General features: G+C 42.2%; 1 protein-coding gene across 4 annotated transcripts in view; it reads right to left on the bottom strand.

Annotated features, from left to right (window-relative positions):
• The window catches only part of SLC7A8 (solute carrier family 7 member 8), a 73,757-nt gene that overhangs the window by 9,242 nt on the left and 42,334 nt on the right, over nt 1-22,181 (bottom strand). For 3 of the 4 annotated variants that reach the window (XM_043987345.1, XM_043987347.1, XM_043987346.1), the window contains exons 5-7: nt 9,029-9,154; nt 7,540-7,693; nt 6,169-6,292 (exon numbers count right to left, since the gene is read on the bottom strand). In XM_043987345.1, the coding sequence (XP_043843280.1) occupies nt 6,169-6,292; nt 7,540-7,693; nt 9,029-9,154 (404 nt within the window). Of the gene's footprint in view, nt 1-6,168; nt 6,293-7,539; nt 7,694-9,028; nt 9,155-22,181 lie in introns of those variants that run through there. The other variant, XM_043987348.1, reaches the window with a different exon arrangement.

Below are 22,181 nucleotides of genomic sequence, written 5' to 3'. Positions count from 1 at the left end.
TCGTTTCTAAATCACATGCTTTCTCCTCATGGCGGAGCTTCCCTGCAATGTCTTTCTTAGCAGGGGGTGTCATTCCAATTCTCACATAGATTTTCTATTTTTAAAAATAAATTTAGGGGCAGCTAGGTGGCGCAGTGGATAAAGCACTGGCCCTGGATTCAGGAGTACCTGAGTGCAAATCCGGCCTCAGACACTTGACACTTACTAGCTGTGTGATCCTGGGCAAGTTACTTAACCCTCATTGCCCCGCCTCCAAAAAAAAAAATAAATAAAATAAATTTAGAACTATATATTCATCATTATCACCACCACCACCACCACCACCACCATCACCAGTACCTAGCATTTATGAGGCAGCTAGGTGGCTCAGAAGATGAGTTCAAATCTGGGCCCAGATACATAGTAGTTATGTGACCCTGGGCAAATCATTTACCTGTTTGCCTCAGTTTCTTCATATGTAAAATGAGCTGGAGAAGGAAATGGCAAACCACTCCAGTATCTTTGCCAAGAAAATCCCAAATGGGGTCACAAACAGCCCAACAGGACTGAACAAAAACAAATCATTTACATGGCATTTTTTTTTTGTGGGGCAATGGGGGTTAAGTGACTTGCCCAGGGTCACACAGCTAGTAAGTGTCAAGTGTCTGAGGCCGGATTTGAACTCAGGGACTTCTGAATCCAGGGCCGGTGCTTTACCCACTGTGCCACCTAGCTGCCCCTACATGGCATTTTTAAAGTTTGCAAAGTACTTTATATTTTCCCCATTTTGTAGAAGAGGAAACTGAGGCACATAGAGGTTCAGTGCCTTGCCCACAATCACACAGCTAGAAAATATCTAAGACTGGATTTGAATTCCTGTCTTCCCAGTCTCCTGTATTCTATCAACTGTGCCACCTAACTATCTCTTAAGTGACTGCCCTTGCCTCTAGTCTCTCTCCCCAATCCTCCCTCCTTATAATTGCCAAAACAATCTTCTTAAAGCACATGACCATACTACTGCCTTGCTTAAGGGGGAGGATGCTCAAGATTCTTATAATCTCTTAAACTTTTCAGTTAAATCTCTCCATAGTCTACCTAAGCCTATCCTCTTCTGCCTCTTAGAATCTGTAGTTGGTTTCAAGGCTCTGCTAAGGAGAAGTCATGCCAAGACTCCTTTAGTTGTTTGTAAGTGTTCTCTCCTCTACATATCATCTATACTTTTATCTGCTTACTAAGTGTATCTGGGAGGGATTTCTTCCTCCCAGGAGAATGTAAGGTACCTGAGGGTATAAACTTGTTTTCATTCAATCTTTTATCTTCAGAGCCTAGCACAGAACACACTTGATAAATCCTTGTTGTATTGGAGAAGGAGATACAAAAGATGCCTGTTGTAGAGAGATCCAGAGGCCAGAGGCCAATACAAACTCATTCAAGGAACCTGATCTCCCACTATTTTGAGTGTACGTACTTGGCTGGAGTTAGGTGTGTGGAAGTCTCCTTACTGTTCAATAAACAAGCCACACACATCTCTGTCTCCACTTATATGAGAAGCATCATGGTAGAGGTCCCACTTCCAACATGAGCTCTTCATGACCCTTGGGCAACTAAGATGAACAGTTACTGTTCTGCTTTGGGAGATCTTAACAGGAGTTCCTTGAAACCTCATAGTTGCCTTTGATAGCTACAAATTTACTGAGAACTGACAGATTCCCCATCCAGGGAGGTGAATTGTCTGGGGCTAACCAAGCTTTGTCAATTCCAGACTATAGATCCATTTATGGACCTCCCCCACTTCCCCCAAACAAACTATCCCCTCCCAAAGATTCCCCACCTTACTCCCTGGACTCCTCAGTTCCTATCTTTGGGCATTCCTAGCTTCTTGCTTTGAGACCTCTACCTTATTTTCTCCTACATGGATTGTTTCCTTAGTTTACAGGTTAACACCTTGAAGAACCAACACAGGTTCTACTTCCTCCATGATTCCTTTCACTGACCCCTTCATTTCAGCGCATGTTTATTGAACAACTACTAGATTCTAGGCCTTTGGTGAGTTTCCAAGGCTACAAAGATGAAAAATGGTATAAAAACCCTGCCCTCTTCCTCTCTCCTTATCCCCTCACAATCTTTTTTCAACAACAGACTGTTCCCCAGAAAAATTATTGGACAAGGTGTAGTGATAGGACATATACACAAAAATCTTCCTTTTCTGAATTCTTACAGCACTTGTTGGTATGGAACAATGTAGTGCTTAATGCTATATTTTCTTATATAGTGCCTACACTGAAGCAACTCTGATCTAGCCAGACTGGCTTTCTCTCTGTTCCACTCCACACCCCATGGCATCTCTGTGCCCTTTTCCCCCACAATTGTTCTCCTATGCTTGGAATGCATACCCTCCTTCCCCTCTGCCTCAAAGGATCTCTATTCCTTTAGGACTCAGTTCATATATCACCTTCTACAAATGCTAGGGAGCACCCTCCTAGCTTCCTAACCACCTCGCATTTAACCACCTCATATTTATTCTGAACATACTTAGGTACTATGTACTTGTTCTTTCTCTCGTTAGAATGTATCCCCAGCTCCTAACACAGTATCTGGCACACAGATGTTAATTAAATATTTGTTGATTGATCTTAAGTTTCTTTAGTAGCTACCACTGCACTTATCCTTGGGTGGTCTACCCAATGCCCATTCAGTTAATATTTGTGGGCTAATTCAGGGGCCAGAAAATTATAGCCTGGTTCTTTTAAGGTATTTTAAAATGTAAAAACCACTCTCAGCCTGTAGGCAGCATACTGGATTTGGTGGTTATTCCTGCTTATCTCTTGCTATAAAAGCAACATTTGGGGAAGGGAAGAAAATCTATGAAAGTGAAATGGTTTGTTGTTGAATACTTGTTAAGGGCTCAAAATGGAGCTGACATTACATATGGCATATTCAAGATACAAATGTCCTTTTCTGGGGATTCAAGAAATTATTGCTGCTGATCTGATGCAATCTTACGAGAGCAGCAAATCATAAAGGAGGAAAGGATGGGCTCAAAAACTCCAGATATAATAAGATATGTTCCCTCTGGAGAAGAACAGTCAAGGCCAGTGTTTCAGGACAGCAGAACCAACGATGATTGATACTTTGGACTACATTCAAATCTCACTTCTATCACTAACTTTCTAGGAACTCTGTTCAGTTCAACAAGTGTGTATTAAGTTCTTGTTATGTGAGAGGCACTGTAAAGACAGAGAGAAAATGAAACAGTCCCTAATATGGGAAGTGTTGGTATGATCCAGATTCACCTCCCTATGCTTGTTTTCCCATCTGTAAAATGGGAGAGAATTGTGCCCCCTACCACATGAGGTGGTGCAGTGGATTGAGTGATGGTCCTAGAATCAGGAAGACCAGGATTTCACTAATTGTGTGACCCTGGGTAAGTCACCTGACCTAAAATTCTTCAACTATAAAATGGGGATAATAAGAACACCTACCTCCCAGGTGGTTGTGAAGATGACAATTGCAAAGCACTTAGCACATTGCCTGAGGCATAACAGGTGTCATATAAATGCTGGCCATTGTAATTGCTATAGTGGGCTCAATGTGTTTACAGAGTGACTTCTTTTAAAAAATAAATTCCTTTCCACCCCCCAGAGTGTTTGGGCAATGTCACAGTAACAGGGGACTGCTCCTATCACAGTATAGCACAGCAACTACCATATCAAGTAAGTAATGAGTTCATGCTCAACAGACCCATCTTTGCAGACTTCAGGGCTCTGTCACAAGGCAGGGCCTGGAAAAATCCAGAGAGGGTTCAACAGAGCCACTGCCGCCACCATCACAGCCAAGGGGATGGAAAATATTACTCTGAGGAAAGACTGAGAACCAGCAACTATTTAGCTTGGGGGGGAAAAAAGGCATTGTGGGTTGTATCATAACAGTATTCAATTATATGAAACATTATTGAGAAGAAGGCAATGAGACCTGGTTATTCTTCATCTCTTAGGACAAGCCCCTGGGTGAGGGACTTTGATTAAGCAGGAGGAAGAATTTCCTAACAAAGAGAGCTATTAAAGATTGTAATGAAATACCAAAAGAGATGAAAGCCTTTAGAGATAAGACTGATTGAATCACACACAATGGGTTTAGGCAGAATGGGATGTACCACACAACCTCTAGCCCCGAGGGCTTAAAAGTCTTAGGAACTCTTCTGATTCTTTCACCACATGACTAATGCAGAAATGTTTAATGTGACTGTAATATATATAACCTGTATCAGATTGCTTTCTGCTTTGGAGAGGGGGGAAGGAAGGAGAAAAAATTGGAACTCAAATGTTATAAAAACAAATGTTTGAAAATTATGCTTACATGTAACTGGAAAAATAATAAAGACTTTAAAGATTGAAAAAAAAAGTCCTGGAACTCTTTCATTGAAAAAGCCCAGGGGGCATCTAGGTGGCACAGTAGATAAAGCACCGGCCCTGGATTAAGTACAAATCCAGCCTCAGACACTTGACACTTACTAGCTGTGTGACCCTGGGCAAGTCACTTAACCCCCATTGCCCCACCAAAACAACAACAACGACGACTACAACAACAACCAAAAAGCCCAAAGCACATTCCCCTACAAGCTGCTCATTTACTTCACTGTTTTTAGAAGTGGCAAAGTACAGAAAGAAATATGTCCGCCTTAAGATTATTTCCTTCAGTGCAGGCTCCCTTGGACTCTTGTTTTATTCATATAATCACAGATTATAGTGCTGGAAAGGGACACCAGGCAGCTAGGTGGCCCTGAGTTCAAATCCAACCTCAGACACTGGCAAGATACTAACCTCTCTGTGGCTGTTTTCTCATCTGAAAAATGAGCTGGAAAAGGAAAAGGCAAAACACTCCAATATCTTTGTCAAGAAAACCTTTGCCAGGGGCAGCTAGGTGGCGCAGTGGATAGAGCACCGGCCCTGGAGTCAGGAGTACCCGAGTTCAAATCTGGCCTCAGACACTTGACACTTACTAGCTGTGTGACCCTGGGTAAGTCACTTAACCCCAATTGCCTCACCAAAAAAAAAGAAAGAAAGAAAACCTTTGCCAAGGTAACACCTCCCTCCCAGGGTTGTTGTGAGGACAGAATGAAAAATGTTTATAAAGCATTTTTTGAAAACCTTTATTATTTTTATTATTCCAATCCTTACATACTACAAATTGAGAAAGTGGGTAGGATAAATGACTACTCTAAGGTTATGCAGGTAGAATATTTGACACTTACAGCACTTACTATGTGCTATGCACTTTACAATTATTGCCTCCTTTAATCCTCAAAGTAACCCTGGGAGGTGGTGCTATTATCACGCCCCCTTTTACAGATGAAGAAACTGATGCAAACAAAGGAAAAACCCCACATTTTATAGGGGAGAACACCGACTCTCAGAGAGGTTAAGCAATTTGTCCCTTTGTAAACATGATTCAGCCCACAATTGTAATCGAAGGATCTGGACTCAGGTCTTCCTGACTAAATTTTGCTCACCACACCCACTGGACCACCTTCTAGCTGACTACTAAGTAGCAAGGCTGGGGTTTGACCCAAAGTCCCTCTGACCTTCAATCCAGAACTCTTTCTGTTACCTCATCAATCATATCATTAGAGAAGTTAAAGCTGGAAAGGGAGCTTGGTGGTCATCGACTCCAAACCCCAAACCCCACATTTTATAGGGGAGAACACCGACTCTCAGAGAGGTTAAGCAATTTGTCCAAAAATTAGTCAGTAGAAGACCCAGGCGTGTTGATCCTTGACTGTCCACTAGATGGCAGATGATCCACCTTATACAAAGCTCTACTTGGTGGGACATTTTTTGGGGTGTTTGTTTTGTCTTTCCCAAGTCTGGGCTTGGGGTGACGATGCTCAGGCTTTGTGGCCACTTTGCTGATGCTGGCAGAACTAGTGATTTGGGGTCAGGGGGAAGAAGGGGGAAAGAAAGTTAGGAGGTGGACTGGAATACTGCGCTTATTATAGCTTCTCTTTAAAGAGTCATAATAAATAAACAGCAGCACTTCCCCAAAAGAATTAACCCTCTTACTGAGGTTCCTGCCCATATGACTCAGATCACTGGGAAAAGTGCTGAGATCATTCAGCCAAGCTTCCTCTAAACCTCTGGTTCAAAAGGTCCTTGGCCTCAGAGGGAGCTTCAGAAATATGGGATTCCTTACCACGGCAACAGCATTGGAGGCCAGCAGCTCCTGGGGGGACATGGCAGTGACATAAGCGATATTGGCAAAGACATACACAAACGTGACCAGTGGGATGGAGATGAAAATAGCTCGAGGAAGGTTCCTGCAGAGTGAGATAACATGAAAGGGGGAGGGGATCACTAGGTGTAGGAACTCACTGTCCACAACCCCACCCACTCCATCCCCTTAGGCTCCCTAAGATGGAATAGAGGTATTCTGTCTGGGGGAGGCTTCAAGTTCACAGCCTGTCCTTGGGGAAAATATTCAAAGTTAATCAAGTCATTTGAGAATGAATTCTGCCTCACTCTGGGCAAACTGCCTAGAAAGAAATGAAACAGCTTGGAGAGATGTATTCCAAACCTACTGTTGATACAAAGAGTTTTATCCCTTGCTCCCTTCTCCAGGATGCTCCACTCCCCCCTACCTCTTTAGGCAGAGATAGATGTTCCTGCTCTGAGACAGGTAGATGAATCATGAACCTCCCAGGGCTCAGTGTATCATCTTTTAAAGTAAGGTTTTATTTATTTTTAAAAATTAAATAAAATTTTATATCACCTATATTTCCTAATACATCCTTACCCCCTGCCAGATAGCCATTCCTTATAACAATGAATAAAAAGAGGAAAAAGGAGAGGGCAGCTAGGTGGCAAAAAGCACCAGCCCTGGATTCAGGAAGACCTGAGTTCAAATCCAGCCTCAGTCACTTGACATTTACTAGCTGTGTGACCTTGGGCAAATCACTTAAACTCTCATTGCAGAGAGAGAGAGAGAGAGAGAGAGAGAGAGAGAGAGAGAGAAGGAATACTGATCAGCAAAACTAACTAAATTTGACATTATATGCAGTTTGGTAATGTCTAACCACTCATTTCCACGCTTCTCTACTTTCTCTCTGGTCAATATTACTAACACACTGGGCAATTTTTAACCTGACTCCGATGGAGGCATCTGAACTTCCACTCCATAGCCAGGAAAGGATCGCAGACAGAGATAGAGAGCTGGAAGGGAATCTAATTTTATAGATGAGGAAAACCAAGGCTCAGAGGTTAAATGATTAGCCCAAGGTCACACAGGTAGAAATAGTGCAAGCATGTACATACGCGCACTCTCTCTGTACAAAGTGCTTTCCTTATGACAGATGAGAAAACTGAGGATTACAGAGACTAAGTGCTTAGCCCATTACGTGTTGGAAACAGAATTCAAAGCCAGGCCTAACTATAGGTCTGGTGCACTTTTTCTACCTACCCTAGGAAAATAGTAGAAAGAAAAGAGTTCAAACTCCTTGGAAAAGGGTAAAATAAAGGCTGCATTTTCAAGGGTGTGATAGATAAGGTGTGCTTTATCCTTACTCACTTGTAGGGATCAACCAGTTCCTCTGTGACATAATTAAGGAAGTTCCAGCCTCCATAGGCAAAGGAGCCCTGAAGAAAAGCCAGTGCGATCAGGCCGATGTCTGGCTTTTGGAAATTCTCAAATGCATTTTTGGGTTCTAGCCAGAAGTACTGTCCTGTGAACACAAGGGACAGGAGGTTGTTTATAACAGTGCCCCCACCCCCACCCCCTATAGCAAAGCCATCTCTTGACATAGTCCTTAATGGAGCCTCAGACACACAGGTAAGGGAGGCAGAAGAAAATGTTCTAGGAAATAGTTCCAAGGGGATCATTTTAAAACCTTGAACCCCAATCTTGCTTTCAAATACAAAAGACATTGCCAAATGTTTTCTTTTAAAAACTAGGCTTAGGTATCTGGAAGGGACAAAGGCCAGAGAGGGCAGGATAATTAAGGAAATAGGGGAAAGGGTGGGGTAATAATGGCACTAGGATTTTTCATTTTGCCCTCTTCTCCCTTGCGGCTTCTCTTCTCTGGTCTCCATGGAAGTTCTGTGTATTTTCATCATAAAAAACAGGGAGAATTAATTTCATTCCACAATTCTCAACATCCTGTACACATGGTTTACATCACTTTGCCTTTTTTTTGGGGGGTCAAATTTTAAAAATGTCTTTCATTTGTTTTTTGCCCTGTCTCAGTCAGTCAATCAATAAACATTTATTAAGTGCCTACCATGAGCATGGTTGCTAAGCATCATCTCTTTTGTAATGGTGGCTTTGTCCATTATATTATATCTCAGTTATATTTCCCGCCCTGAAACGGTCACTGAATACATTACTGACAGACTGGAGTAACCATGGGCTGCTCATAATTAAGTCTCTCTGTCTGTCTCTCTCTCTCATGCAAAGAACTTAGCTGGCATCTCCAGAGTAAAAGATCAAGCCCTACACCTGGGGTTTGGGCCAATGACTGAAACCTCCCTATATGTCATCTGACTTTGACTGTGAAGCAATGACATTAGGCAGAGCCTGGTGGTGCCATACATAAGTCCCATGGAAACCAAACAGAGGATCCAGGCAGGGGAAGGAATAAATCTAGTGGAGAATGTTGGCACAACACCCAAGAATGTAGCTCTCAGCATTGTAAACGTTATGATCAAACTGAAAACCTAAAAACCAAAATAAGCAAAAGATAGAACATTCCCCTCAAAAATAAATAATATAAAGGGTAAGGAGTTCTTCTTGGGTCAGAGCAGGGGAAATCAATTAAACAACACTAAGTACCTCCTAGGTGCAAGGCACCATGCTAGGGAATCTCACTGAAACACTGTGGGCTAGGATATAGTTCAAGATGTATAGAAAATGAATATGTGCTTTTAACCCTTGCATTAAAGCAAGGGAGGACGAATCACTCCAGGGAAGAATCTTACAATGCATAGTGTGTGTATATGTTATATGTGTATACACACATGTATATGAAGCATATGAAACCCAGGTGTGTGCTTTGTCTCACCTTTGCAGATCTGCACAATCCCCATGACAATAATCAGGCCCAGGGCCAAGAGCTTTCCAGCTGTGAAGACGTCCTGAACTCGGGTGGCCCATCGCACGCTTGCACAGTTGACCCATGTGAGAAGCACTGAAAAGACATCCCACACATGTGCGTACTTAGAGATAATAATTTCAGGCATTACTGCAGAGATTTGTATTCCCACCACACAAAGACAGAAATACACAGGTAGCCTTAGAAAGGGTGGGATGATTTTAGTGAGGGCTCAAAAAAAAAAAAACAAAACCAAAAAAACCCCAGTCTGATCCTAGAAACCAGAAATTACAGCTTTGAAAAAAGAGTTAAGGGGCAGCTAGGTGGTGCAGAGGATAGAGTACCGGCCCTGGAGTCAGGAGTACCTGAGTTCAAATCCGGCCTCAGCCACTTAACACTTACTAGCTGTGTGACCCTGGGCAAGTCACTTAACCCCAATTGCCTCACTTAAAAAAAAAAAGAGTTAACCAGGACTAGTTATTTTCATTCCTAGATGCAGGCAAGGATCCAAAGGTGGGCAAATTATGGGCACTGACTTTAGAGAATTCACAATTTGATAAACTATGTGTGTGTACCTTATCTCCAAGTCATTGTGTATACAGGGGTGTCTAGCTGCTGGATGTATCCTAGATATGCTCTTTCAGGACCCCATTTGCCTTAAGGAAGGGATGTAGAAGAAATCTTGACTACTCTAATCACACAGAAATGGCTAGGAATCCCATTTCCCATTCCAACTGGGAAGTACAGTGGAAAGAAGATGTATTTTGGAGTCAGAAGACCTTGGTTCAAATTTAGACCCTACAATTTGCTATCTGTGTGATCCTAGGCAAGTGACTTAGTCTCTTCCCCTAAAAAAGAGATCAGGAATTTATCACATTGTGGGACTAGGGGACGTTCCCCCCACTCCCAGGCATGTACACACTGACCTACTGCTGGTTGAGGACACTGTTCTTGGCTTCTCTTTGGGAATAACAATACTTTCAGCCCAGTGTCCTTAGACATCAATCATCCTGGGACACAACCCCTGTGGAGGTGCAGCCTGGCAACTAGCTGCTTCTGTTGGTTCTCTAGTCATAGCTACTGAAGATCCAGAAAAGAGAATGCTTGCCATCAAAGTCCTTGGCACTGTCAACACAAGAAACTACTTTGCCACTGCCTGTCTAAGGACAATGTAACTTTCCCATTTAACTTCTAGCTGAAACCTTCCCTTTGAGTCCCCTCCCCCATTACAAGGTGAGCTCCTTGGGAGCAGGGACTGACATACTTTTCTATTTGAATCTCCAGTGCTTAGCACAAAGCTTTGCACATAGTAAGCACTTAATCAAGGCTTTATTCATTCATTCCTTAAGCTTTAACCTTGGCACTGACCCCAGCTGAAAGGAAATATGGTCTTTGTGTATATAATGACAGCAATGAAAATACATACTCATACAGTATTTTTATTTTCAAATGCTTTCTCATTTTATTTTTACATTATCCCAGCAAGATTGAACTGAATTGACTCCCTCTGACTCAGTTCTTTGTCTCCTGGACGGGTCAGGTTCCAATACTCTGGTGTTGGGACATGAAAGCAACAGAGTGGGAAGGTGCAGTAACAAGTCCAATAAAGCTAGTTGCTTCATTTTTTATTGGCAGACATAATCCTTAACCTCTCACTCTCCCAATGTCAGGCTTGACGTTATATTGCACCAGTTTCCCTCCCTTCTCAGCAGTTCCCACTAGCTCACCAGCTTCCTTCCCCCTCCACTTAAGCCCTGCCTATTCTATTCATCATCACTGAACTGCTGGAGTAGACACAGAAATAGACACAGATGTATTTGTTGACCGTTTGGAAGCTGGCAAAAGTGCTTTCCCGTGTTGTCTTTGACACCCGTGGCCTCACCTCTCAGATCCCTCTCCTGACTTATAATAAAACACCAACCTTTATAAACAACTAGCAATCTCTGATCAGTTTTTATGGAACAAACTGAACTAGGGTGAATCGGGTCTTTAAAAGCAGAAAATCCTCGACACCCTGTGGATAAGCTGTTCCACAAGATAGTGTCTGTGTGAGCAGAATGAAAGCATGTTGTCAGAAGGGGTATTCTGAATGCCTGAACAGAGAGCATTTCCTAAAGACTTGAGCATTCCACAGGAATGAGACAGATGGGATATAAGCTCACATTTGTAATTAATCTTACACAATTCAATAAGTGAGGAGGGTACAACAAAATCATCTTAGAATTAAAATCCCTGGGCTTGTGATCTCAACTCTTTCCACTGGACCCCAATGGCTAAGTCAGTAGAAGGTCAAATTCTGTATGATGACAGTGTATGAGGAATTCAGAATAGAGAGCTACACTAGTGATGGAAAGATCAAGGGAAATGTTTTATGAGGGAAGATTAAAGGACGAAACTGGGCGGCTGAGGAATAAGTCAGGATTACCAACTAAGGGGAGATCTATTTCTGAGACCCATTAGGAAAGAAACATCAAGTAGGGTGGGAAGGAAAAACAGGGGAGGACAGATGAGGTCTGAGAGAGGGGTGGGCAGAGGCAGAGAGAAAGAAGGAGAGAGTGAAGGGTAGAAACTATCACAGAATCATTGATTTGGAGCTGAAAGGGACCTTAGAGAATCCAACTCCCTCATTTGAGGAAACTGAAGCTGAGAGGTCAAATGTCACATAGATCTGGTAAATGAGGTGGAATTGGAACCTAAATCCTGCAACCAGTTATAAAGCACCTACTATGTGCCAGGCATTGTACTAAGCATTTTATAATTATTATCTCATTTGATCCTCACAACAATCCTGGGAAGCAGGTGCTATCATTATCCCCAAATACCTTTAAAAAAAAAAAAAGCACATTTGGTCCAAGTTGTTCAAAGCAAATTATAATTCCTTCTGTGAAGTTTCCTTCAAAGATAAATTTTGGATCTAAGACAATTCCAAAGGACTCATGATGGAAAATGCTTTCCATATCCAGAAAAAAGAACTGGAATCTGAATGCAGATCGAAACATTATTTCTACTTTTTTTTGTTGTCCCCCCCACCTTTGAGGTTTTCCCCTTTTGTTCTGATTTTCTTTCACAACATTACTAATGTGGAAAAATGTTTAATGTGATTGTACATATATAACCTATATCAGATTGCTTTTTGTCTTAGGGAGGCTAGGGAGAAAAATGTGGAACTCAAAATCTTATAAAAACAAATGTTGAAAACTATCTTTACATGTAAAATAAAATACTATTAAAATGGAAAAAACAAAAAAGAATTGTAATATTAAAAAGATACATTGTGCAAAAGAAAACAACTCTGAGGCACCACCTTATATCTTACCACATTGGCTAAGGTAACAAAATGAGAAAATGAGAAATGCTGGATAGACTGAGGGAAAACAGGGTTTTTAACATACTCCTGGTCGTGCTATGAACTGGTCCAACCACTCTGGAGAGCAAACTGGATTTATGCCCAAAGGGCTATAAAACTGTGTATACTCTTTGACCCAGCAACACTGCTACTATATCTATAACCCAAAGAGATCAAAAAAGAGGAAAAGAACCTGTATATACAAAAACATTTATAGCAGCTCCTTTTATAGTGACAAAGAACTGGAAACTGAGGGGATGCTCACCAATTGGGAAACACGTGAGGATACCAAATTATAGCATATGAATGTAATGGAATACTATTGTGCTATAAGAAAGGATGAAGGGGGGTAGCTTCAAAGAAACTCATGAACACTTCTACAACTGATACAAAGCGAAGTATGAAGAACTAGGGGAACAATTTATATAAATAACAACGATTGTGAAAACCTTTGAAAGTCTTAGCAACTCCGGATCAAGACAAGGACCCATCAAGATGCCAAAGGACTCATGATAAGGTGTGCTCTTCACCTCCAGAGAAAGTGCTGATGGACTTGAGTGTAGATTGAAGCATATTTCTTTTTTTCTGGACATATTTGTAACGGACTTTGTTTTTCTCAGCTTCAACGAGAAATAAAGGACCAAAGGAAGAAGCACAATTCTTCCCTATGGAATGAATGGTAGCCCTTACACACAGGCAGATTTTCCCAGTCCTTGTTTTACTCCCAATAGTTTGCATTCCCTTTCCCCATTCTCAGTGAGAAAGGGTACAAGGGAAGGGAAAGAATTCAGAATGGAAAATAACATACATTTTTAGAGAAAGGTAAATATTATGGGGGATAATAAAAAGGTCATGAACCTGTTTTTATAAAAAAAAGATTTTTATAATTGGGTTCCTTTGCCTTTATGTCTAACAATATTATTTATTCTGAGGAGGTCCTTAGGCCTCACCAGACTGCCAAAAGGGTCCATGACACACAAAAAATTTATTCTGTGGGGATAATGAAAGAATTCTGAAGGATAAAATAACTCATAAAAATAGCCTATGGTGAACCCTAAAGTGACTCCTGGTTCTCTTCTCAGGGCATTTAGTTAGGGTAACAACCCTTCCCCTCCCAACTATTAACCTTTCACCTTTAAGTGGGCTAGTTTAAAAGCAAGAAGAAATAAGGAGAATGAGAAGAAGACAGGACAGCTAGTCCAGAACTGTTGTGACACCTCATGTCTACACTGGCTGTACTCCTATAAGTCTTGACCCATCACACTGTAGCAGAGGATAACAAACAGCACGTGACTGAAAGGGAAGGGAAGAGCAGAAAAGACTGCAGGGTGCTCATTTGCAGTCTCCTCCGTGTAAGAGAACATGATTCCCTCCTTCCCTTACAGAAGGACTGAAACCTGAGCCACCTCCCCAGAGGAAAGGTCAGCAGTCACAGCACCAATCAGCAGGATTCTTGCCAGCTCTCCTGTGCTGCTCAGGGGTCACCCAAGATTCCTTTCTGTGACTGATGACGATTCTCTCCACCCCCACCCCCACCCCAGCTCTTTTTTTTCCATTCAGCACCTGATGCAGAATTCCAGAGATAGTTTTTGCTTTTTCTTGGGTTGTTCCTGGACTTGTGAAGGGGATTATTTTAGGCTCCATGACTGACTAGGCAGGATACCTCCATTCCTGAGATGCAGCGCATTTGGGGCTCCTGACCTTGCAAGTATCGAAAACAGCATGGGGCACTGGCAGGACTTCATATCTAAGGACACAACTTAATGCATATTACATAATGCAGCATTATATAATATCAAAATTTTGTTTCAGCAATCTATAAAGAATGGAGGGTGGGTGGAATTAGACCTTAATTCTTGATGACTTCCTAAAATGCTCTCTTTCCTTCATTCTCATTCTCTCTCATTCTCTCTCTCTCTCCCCCTCCTTCCCTCCCTCTGCTGCCTTTGGTTCACCTTGTTTCCACGGTGAGGAGGTGGAAGGAAGCCAAGATGACAAAAGACCTCAGGAGGATGCTGAATTCAAGAGTGTATTTACTTAATTAACTCATTTTGAAAAACTTAAGAGTCAAGGGGACAGGAAAGAAAGTAAAACAGGCAGAAATAAAGAAACTTGGAACTTTCAAATTCAATACCCCATTAGGGTTATGGAGGAGTCTGTACTTTAGGAGAGGCATATGTCTTTTCTTCATGGGAGCTGGGTGGGGTAAGATGGAAAAACTTAAGAGTACAATTGCTGACTGCATATCCTGCTATCAGGTGCCTTCTTGAGGTGGGCAGTGGAATTATGAGTTTTTTGAAATTAATTTGCTATTGCTATTTCTATCAATTTTGGGTAAGCATTATTTATTAATAATTTTCTCACAATTGGAAAAATCTTCTCCTAATGACGACTCCTCATGAACCATGAGGCTACCACACAAACCATGGTATGATAGAAACCTCCTCTCATTCCATAATATGATTCTCACATCATGCAGTTTTCAACTGTGAAGGGCACAATGACATCAGACTACATATACATGTAGGGTCAGATGCTTGGAATCAAAGTTGGAACATGGGAGAGACATCCCTCTTACAGAAAAGAAATGTTTAACACACTCAATTGGGTGGAGTAATCTCTCTAACCGCAGGAAAATAGGAGGGAAAGGGGATAAAGAGAGAGGGACAAAAGAAGGAAGGGCAGATTGGGAGAGGAGATAGACAGAAGCAAATCACTTTTGAAGAGGGATAGGATGAAAGAAGATGGATAATAGAATAAATATCATGGGGAAGGGAATAGGATGGAAGGGAAACAGTTAACAATAGTACTCATGAAAAAGAGAAAAGAGGGGGATTGTACAAAAAATATTTATAGCAACTCTTTGTGGTGGCTAAGAATTGAGAATCAAGGCAATGTCCATCAATTGAGGAATGACGGAAGAAGCTGTGGTAGATGATTGTGGTGGAATGGTCTTGTGCTATAGGAAATGACAAACAGGATGATCCCAGAAAAAACATGTTAAGACTCATGAACTGCTGTATAGTGAAGTGAGCAGAGCTGGGAGGACATTGTGCCTAGTGACAGCAGTATTGTTCAATGAGCAATTGTGAATGACTTAACTACTCTCAACAATGCAATGATCCAAGACAATCCCAAGGGACTAATGACTTACTATCCACCCCCATGGAAAGAACTGATAAAAAGAGCACTTGTGGATTGTACATATATAACCTGGTTGCTGTCTTGTGGAGTGGGGAAGAAAGGGAGAAAAAATTCGAACTCTAAATCTTATGAAAATGAATGTTGAAAACTACCCTTACATGTAACTGGAAAAAAATAAAAATAATGTTTGTTGCAAAGAAAAAAAAAAGAAATGTTTAAAAAGGAACCACTCAGCAAGAACTAACTGGAGGAGGAATAATCCTGCCTCAGGACTGGCAGAAAATCTGAGTGAAGGCAGCATGGCATAAATGGGAGACAGTGTGTAGTAAGAAGAAAAGTGGCACTAGGAGTCAGAATGCCCAAGTGAAAATCCTGGATTTGCTATGTCTTCTGAGCTTCAGAATCTCAATTGTAAAATGAAGAGTGTAGACTAGATGTTCAAAATGGCATGGGTATATCAACCCAGCTTCCCTGTTTCTTTAAGGGACACAGCCACCAAGATTCACAAACTCAACTTTTGGCTTTTTCTAAATGGGCCAAGTCTTGTCCATTCTACTTCTACAACATCTCTCCCATCCAGCTCCTTCTCTGAACTCACATAGCCACCATCCTAGTTCAGCCTTTGAGTTAGCCTTCTAAATAAAGTGCTCTCGGGCAGCTAGGTGGCGCAGTGGATAGAGCACTGTCCCTGGAGTCAGGAGTACCTGAGTTCAAATCCAACTTCAGACACATAACACTTACTAGCTGTGTGACCCTAGACAAGTCACTTGTCTAAACTAAAACTAAATAAAGTGCTCTCTGGCTTCTAGTCTCTCCTTTCCAAACCAATCCTCCCTGCAGATTCCAAACTGATGTTCCTAAAGCACAGGTCTGATCACGTCATTCTCCTGCTCAAAAAGTACCATTTATTTGCTCCCTTCTTGCTTCTGAGATTCCAACTCTTTTTTTGTTTGTTTGTTTGTTTTTTTGCAGGGCGATGAGGGTTAAGTGACTTGCCCAGGGTCACACAGCTAGTAAGTGTCAAGTGTCTGAGGCCAGATTTGAACTCAGGTACTCCTGAATCCAAGGCTGGTGTTTTACCACTGCGCCATCTAGCTGCCCTCGGATTCCAACTCTTACTAACCTTTTAAAACTATTTAGACCTAGTTTCAACCTCTTTCCAGCCATATTTTCTCAGTCCCTGAATTTGCCCAACATTCTAGCTATACTGCTCTACTAGCCACTCTCCATTTCCTCATTCCATCTCCTATCTTGACACCTTTGTACAAGCTGACCCCAAATATCTGGAATGATTCCCATTGCCTTTTGGAATCCCTTTTATGTCTTATCTTAGTCCCACCCTAATACAACACAAGGCTTTTTCCTGACTCTTCCCACTTGTTAATATTTCCCTTGGATCTTTTAAAGTACTTTGTTTTTGCTTTGCATGTTTTGTTCCTTGTGACCTTGTTTATTCTTTGTTCTCCGTGTCCTTTGCTAGCTCATCAGCTATATCCTGGATCCCCAAATGCAGGTATATATATCCCAAGACTTTTTCCATGGGTTCCCTTCTCTCCTTCTTCCATTTCCCTCAATGATTCTCATCAACCACCAAGAGTTGGATTACCATCTCGAGGTGACGATTTCCCAGATTGTCTCTCCTGAGCTCCAGGATAGCATTGCCAACTGCCTAGTGGATGTCCCATAGACATCTCAATATAACCATGTCCAAACACTCCCCTCTTCCCAAATTCCTGATTACCATTGAGGAAAACCCCCATCTTTCCAATTACTCAGACTCACAATCTCATCATCATCCTTAAACTCTTCACCTTCATTCATCTTACACTAGACAATCCATTATTAAATCTTGCCATATCTACTTTTTTTTTTAGTGAGGCAATTGGGGTTAAGTGACTTGCTCAGGGTCACACAGCTAGTAAGTGTTAAGTGTCTGAGGCCGGATTTGAACTCAGGTCCTCCTAACTCCAGGGCCGGTGCTCCATCCACTGTGCCACCTAGCCGCCTCGCCATATCTACTTTTAAAAACGTCTCTTGTATTCATTTCCATCTCTGCCCTCACACAGCCACTAGCCTAGTTTAGGCCCTTATCACCTCTCATCTGAACTATTGAAATAGCCTTCTATAATCATTCTCACAGCCTCAAGTTTCTCCCCAATCCAACCCATCTTCCACAAAGCTGTCAAAGTGATTCTCCTAAATTGTAGGTCTGGAGGAAGTCATGGGAAGCATTGGCTAGTAGAGAGAGCATTAGTTTCAGTGTCAGAAAACTTGGCTTTGAATCCTGGCCCCTCTTCATATTACCCATCTGACCTTAAGTCACTTATGTTCTCTAGGCCTCAGTTTCCTCATCCAATAATAAATGGCTTTGTAAAATGAGATTGAACTAGATAGGTTCTAAGTCACCTTAGAGCCACCTGGCCCTAAGTCAATGACCCTATTAATCTGGGGGGGGGGGGGGGGAAGAGAAGAAGGAATGGGAAGGGTGATGTCACAAATGTCCTGTCCTATTTGGCAATTCCTCCCCCCTTCCCCTGCAATGTACCACATAGTTTTAATATACACTCCAGATCCTATGGCTTCCACACCACTGCTTCCTCTTCTTCCATGTAATTCAATCCAGCAGCAAACAGACTTGTCCTATAATAACCTTGGCCTGTCTCATTCCTCTTCTCTTTTTCTCCTTCAGGGTAAAACCACATACAAACACACACGACTCAGCCATCATATGGAACCCACCCCATCCATCCCGGGTCATACGGAACAGAATGCATGCATTCCATAGACCCTAGAGAAACACAACCCAGACAAAACAGAACAGTAAACACACACACATTGTTGGACAGTAACAATCTCTTTATATGATTTCTTTTGATAGTAAGGTTCCCGAAAGGTTCTGTTCACTCTTTATCCCAACAGGCTTTTTAATCAGGGAATTTATGGGGGATCTGAGAGATAAATGCATGGATCCTAAATCTGAACTTGCTCTGCACTACCATGCTTATCCCTAAAAGAGACATCAAACTATATTGAGCTATCCCTGGGAGGCAGCAGTGGCCACACCTAGGTAGAGCCCAGGATGTGGTTTTTTTTTAAGGCTGGAAGCAGCTCCACCTGACTGACTCAGCAGGAATTTTGGCATGCTGGGGAAAAGAATCTGAAGATTTCAGAAATGGAGCAAGAGTTGGTGACTAAAAGTGACCTAAAACACTAATCATGGAAATTATATAATATAAATTATGTTAAATATGTATAATTATATACATCAATATGTATTATATAAGGAAACAAAATTTATTCCATTTTCTCAAAGTGAAACATCAGCAGAGAGAAAAACAAGATAGCAATTAAAGGGAAACTAACGAACATACAGCTTCTTACTCCTCAGTGCTTGCCCCTTTGGATACATTAGGCAGGGTTTACACCCTTGCAATCATGAAAGTGAGCCTATGAAAATGCAGGGCAGCTAGGTGGTGCAGCAGATAAAGTACTAGGCCTGGAGTTAGGAAGATAAGTCTTCCTGAGTTCAAACCAGACACTTACTAGCTGTGTGACCCTGGGCAAGTCACTTCACTCTGGGTGCCTCAGGTTTCTCATCTGTAAAATGAGCTGGAGAAGAAAATGGCAACCCACTCCAGTATTTCTGTCAAGAAAACCCCAAATGGGTTCACAAAGAGTTGGACATGACTGAAAAAATCCAACATCAAAAAACGAACATGTGGACACACTCTCCCTGTGTACAACACACACACATGCTTACCAGGTACAAAACATAAGCACACATACACATCAGGTACACAGTTTCTCTTATCCTTGGTACAGGCAGGTAGGTGTGTATACACATGTAGCCCTCTAACTTGAAAGCCGATACTCCACACTCTTTCTATAGTACCTTACTGATAGCTAGTGACCCCACCATTCCACTCCACCCATCTATGCCCAGCATCTATTCACTGAAGGGCAGTAGCTCTGCTTATTTGTTGGGTTTGTTTCCAAAAGAGACAAAGGAAGACCCCAAAGAAGGTGTGAGACTGCTTATTTAGTTCCTGGGGGAAAGGCAGGAGGCAAGAGATGTACCTGGACCTCACATTAACCTGAGGCCTGATTCCGGTAGCTAAGGTACACTTAGGAGCCTCCCCTGCTTTATAGCTTGGGGATTTGGTGCTAAGGGAGAAAAGATGGTATGTTTGGGTGAGGACTTAAATGCCTGTCCTTGGTTTGCTTACCAATATAGAGCACATTGTTTTCAAATCACAAAACCGGCTATTTCCTACAATGTCTTGGCCCTTCTTTTCCTCATTTCCACCCCCATCCCTATCCATTCGGATTTACTTCAACCTCTTACTCTAGGATGTATTGCTCCAACAGTGACCTGTGGTAGATGAGTCCCTCCAAGCAAACGCAATAGGTCCCTGTCATATCAACCAGGTCAGCAACAGAGAAATTTGGACACCGGGCAATGGCAATAGCACTGGATGGAGTGTCAGGAGGCTGTTTTCTAACTCTGCTTCTATTTCTAACTGACCTTATGCAAGTCATGTAATTGCTTGGTTTCTACAAGGTTTTCAGGTGTGACATGCCATTGCCAACACCCCCCACCCAAAGAAAGCTTTCAAATTGCAAGCAATGGACAGGTCACTGGGCAAATTCCCAAGAGGTGGTGTAAGCATGTTCCTCGCTATAAATCAGAGGTTCTCAACTGGGTGGGGCCCATGACCTTGTTTGTTTTAATCTTGATAAATGTATTTCAATGTAATTGATTTAATTTTAAAATCTCATGTATTTTAGTTTGTGCATTTAAAAGTATTATAGGCTGCACAAGACTAACAAGAAGGTCCATGATTTGATGCAAAACAAGAAACTTGCTATAAATCTATGTGAGCCTGTTCTTCCAGTGTTGCCTTAGAGAACCAGGCTGAGCATAAAGCTAGGAAGGGACACCAAAGACACGGATCAAAGACAGTCACTTGGAGAGATGTGGCATAGCACAATGCATTGAATTAAGACTCACTGGATTGTTATTTTAATTTTATCAAGTCAAAAAATACAGGAGAAGATCATTTGGATGGGAGCCTAGATTGGTTTAATGAGAAGATCAAAGGTTAGAAGGATGGACCAGAAAGGTTATTAATTTAACCCAGTGTTAGAGGTTGGGTTAGACCATTGCAGGAAAGCTATAGTGCCTGAAACAACATCTAGTGGTAGCCTACCACAACTCACTTACTAGATTCATGTTATTTCCCTTACTCCCTTATCTTCTTCCACACTCTCTCCCTTTCTGCTTTCTCCTAACCTGTGGCTTTAGCACTCTAAGGGCTACTACCCAGGGCTAATGAGGCTCTTGAACCCTGATCTCATTTCAGGTCTCTTTCAGGGAAGCAGGAAGGGAGATGTTGATATGACTTATAATAGGGGAAATATGAATTGGATACACTTCAACACCCTTGCCCCTTAAAAATATTTTTCCTCCAGAAAACTGAGTTGTCTCTCCCCCATGGAAGCTATGATCTCTAGCTTTGCCTCCCCTCCCATTGGCCCCTTTGCTAATATCACAATCATGTGGCCCACAGAACTCTGGGAAATCTGTTTGGATTTCTTGGTAACTCTGGCATAACTCCCTTCACAGGAGCAGGCTGCAGGGTGGCCTAGGGGGAAGAGGAGCTTGTTTTCCCTTTTCTTTTCCAAATCCTGGCTTCTCTCTCTCCTTCCAGATAAATGAAAACAGGCAGAGAGAGAGAAAAAAAAAACGGCCAGAGAAGCCAATAGTCAACAGGGACAGATGGGGAAAAGAGGAGGCTATATAACTGGGGGAGGGGTGGCAAGGAGAAGAGAGGGGGGGGGGAAATCAAACACAAAATGGGGGTGGGGAGCCCAGAAAGGCTGAAATGAGGGGTGGGAATTGGGGGGAAGGAAGACAACATGAAGCAGAAGCAGAGAAAAAAAGAGATGGAATGTAGCAGACAGCTGTTAAAGGGGTGGGGGTGGGGGGGCTGTCAGCTGACACAAGTTTCTATAAACTGAACACCCTGTTCCTCTCCGGGAATACCAAAACAAGTACCTTTCCTCAGAGAGATAGATTCCCCTTCCCCTCTAATAGCACTTTAATAATTTGTATTTTTAAGGTTTGCAAAGCACTTTATGTATATCATCTCATCTGATAATCCAGGGAGGGAGGTGCTATTACTATTCCCATATTACAGGTGAGGAAGGAAAACGGAGCTGAAAGAATTGTGACTTTCCCAGGAGCACACAGCTAGTATATATATCTGGGACAGACAACATTTGAATGTTCTTCCACTCTATTCATATTCAGAGTGCCACCCTAGCTGCCAATGGTTCCCAGCCGTTTCAAGGACCCCTTTTTAAATGTTAAAATATTTATATTACCCTGCCCCACCATTATAACAATCATACTTTTTAGTATCTTTTGACTAAGAAAATCATCCTCAGGGGCAGCTAGGTGGCACGGTGGATAAAGCACCAGCCCTGGATTCAGGAGGACCTGAGTTCAAATCTGGCCTCAGACACTTGACACTAGCTGTGTGATCCTGGGCAAGTCACTTAACCCTCATTGCCCCCCCCCATCCTCTATTCCTCACTCTCTCTTGTCCCTCTGTAGCCAAACTGTGTCTA

This window comes from Dromiciops gliroides, chromosome 2 (genome assembly GCF_019393635.1).
Source record: "Dromiciops gliroides isolate mDroGli1 chromosome 2, mDroGli1.pri, whole genome shotgun sequence".
Classification (NCBI taxonomy): domain Eukaryota; kingdom Metazoa; phylum Chordata; class Mammalia; order Microbiotheria; family Microbiotheriidae; genus Dromiciops; species Dromiciops gliroides.
The sequence above is the reverse complement of the archived record's forward strand: the minus strand, read 5'-3'. Positions and strand labels throughout refer to the sequence as shown.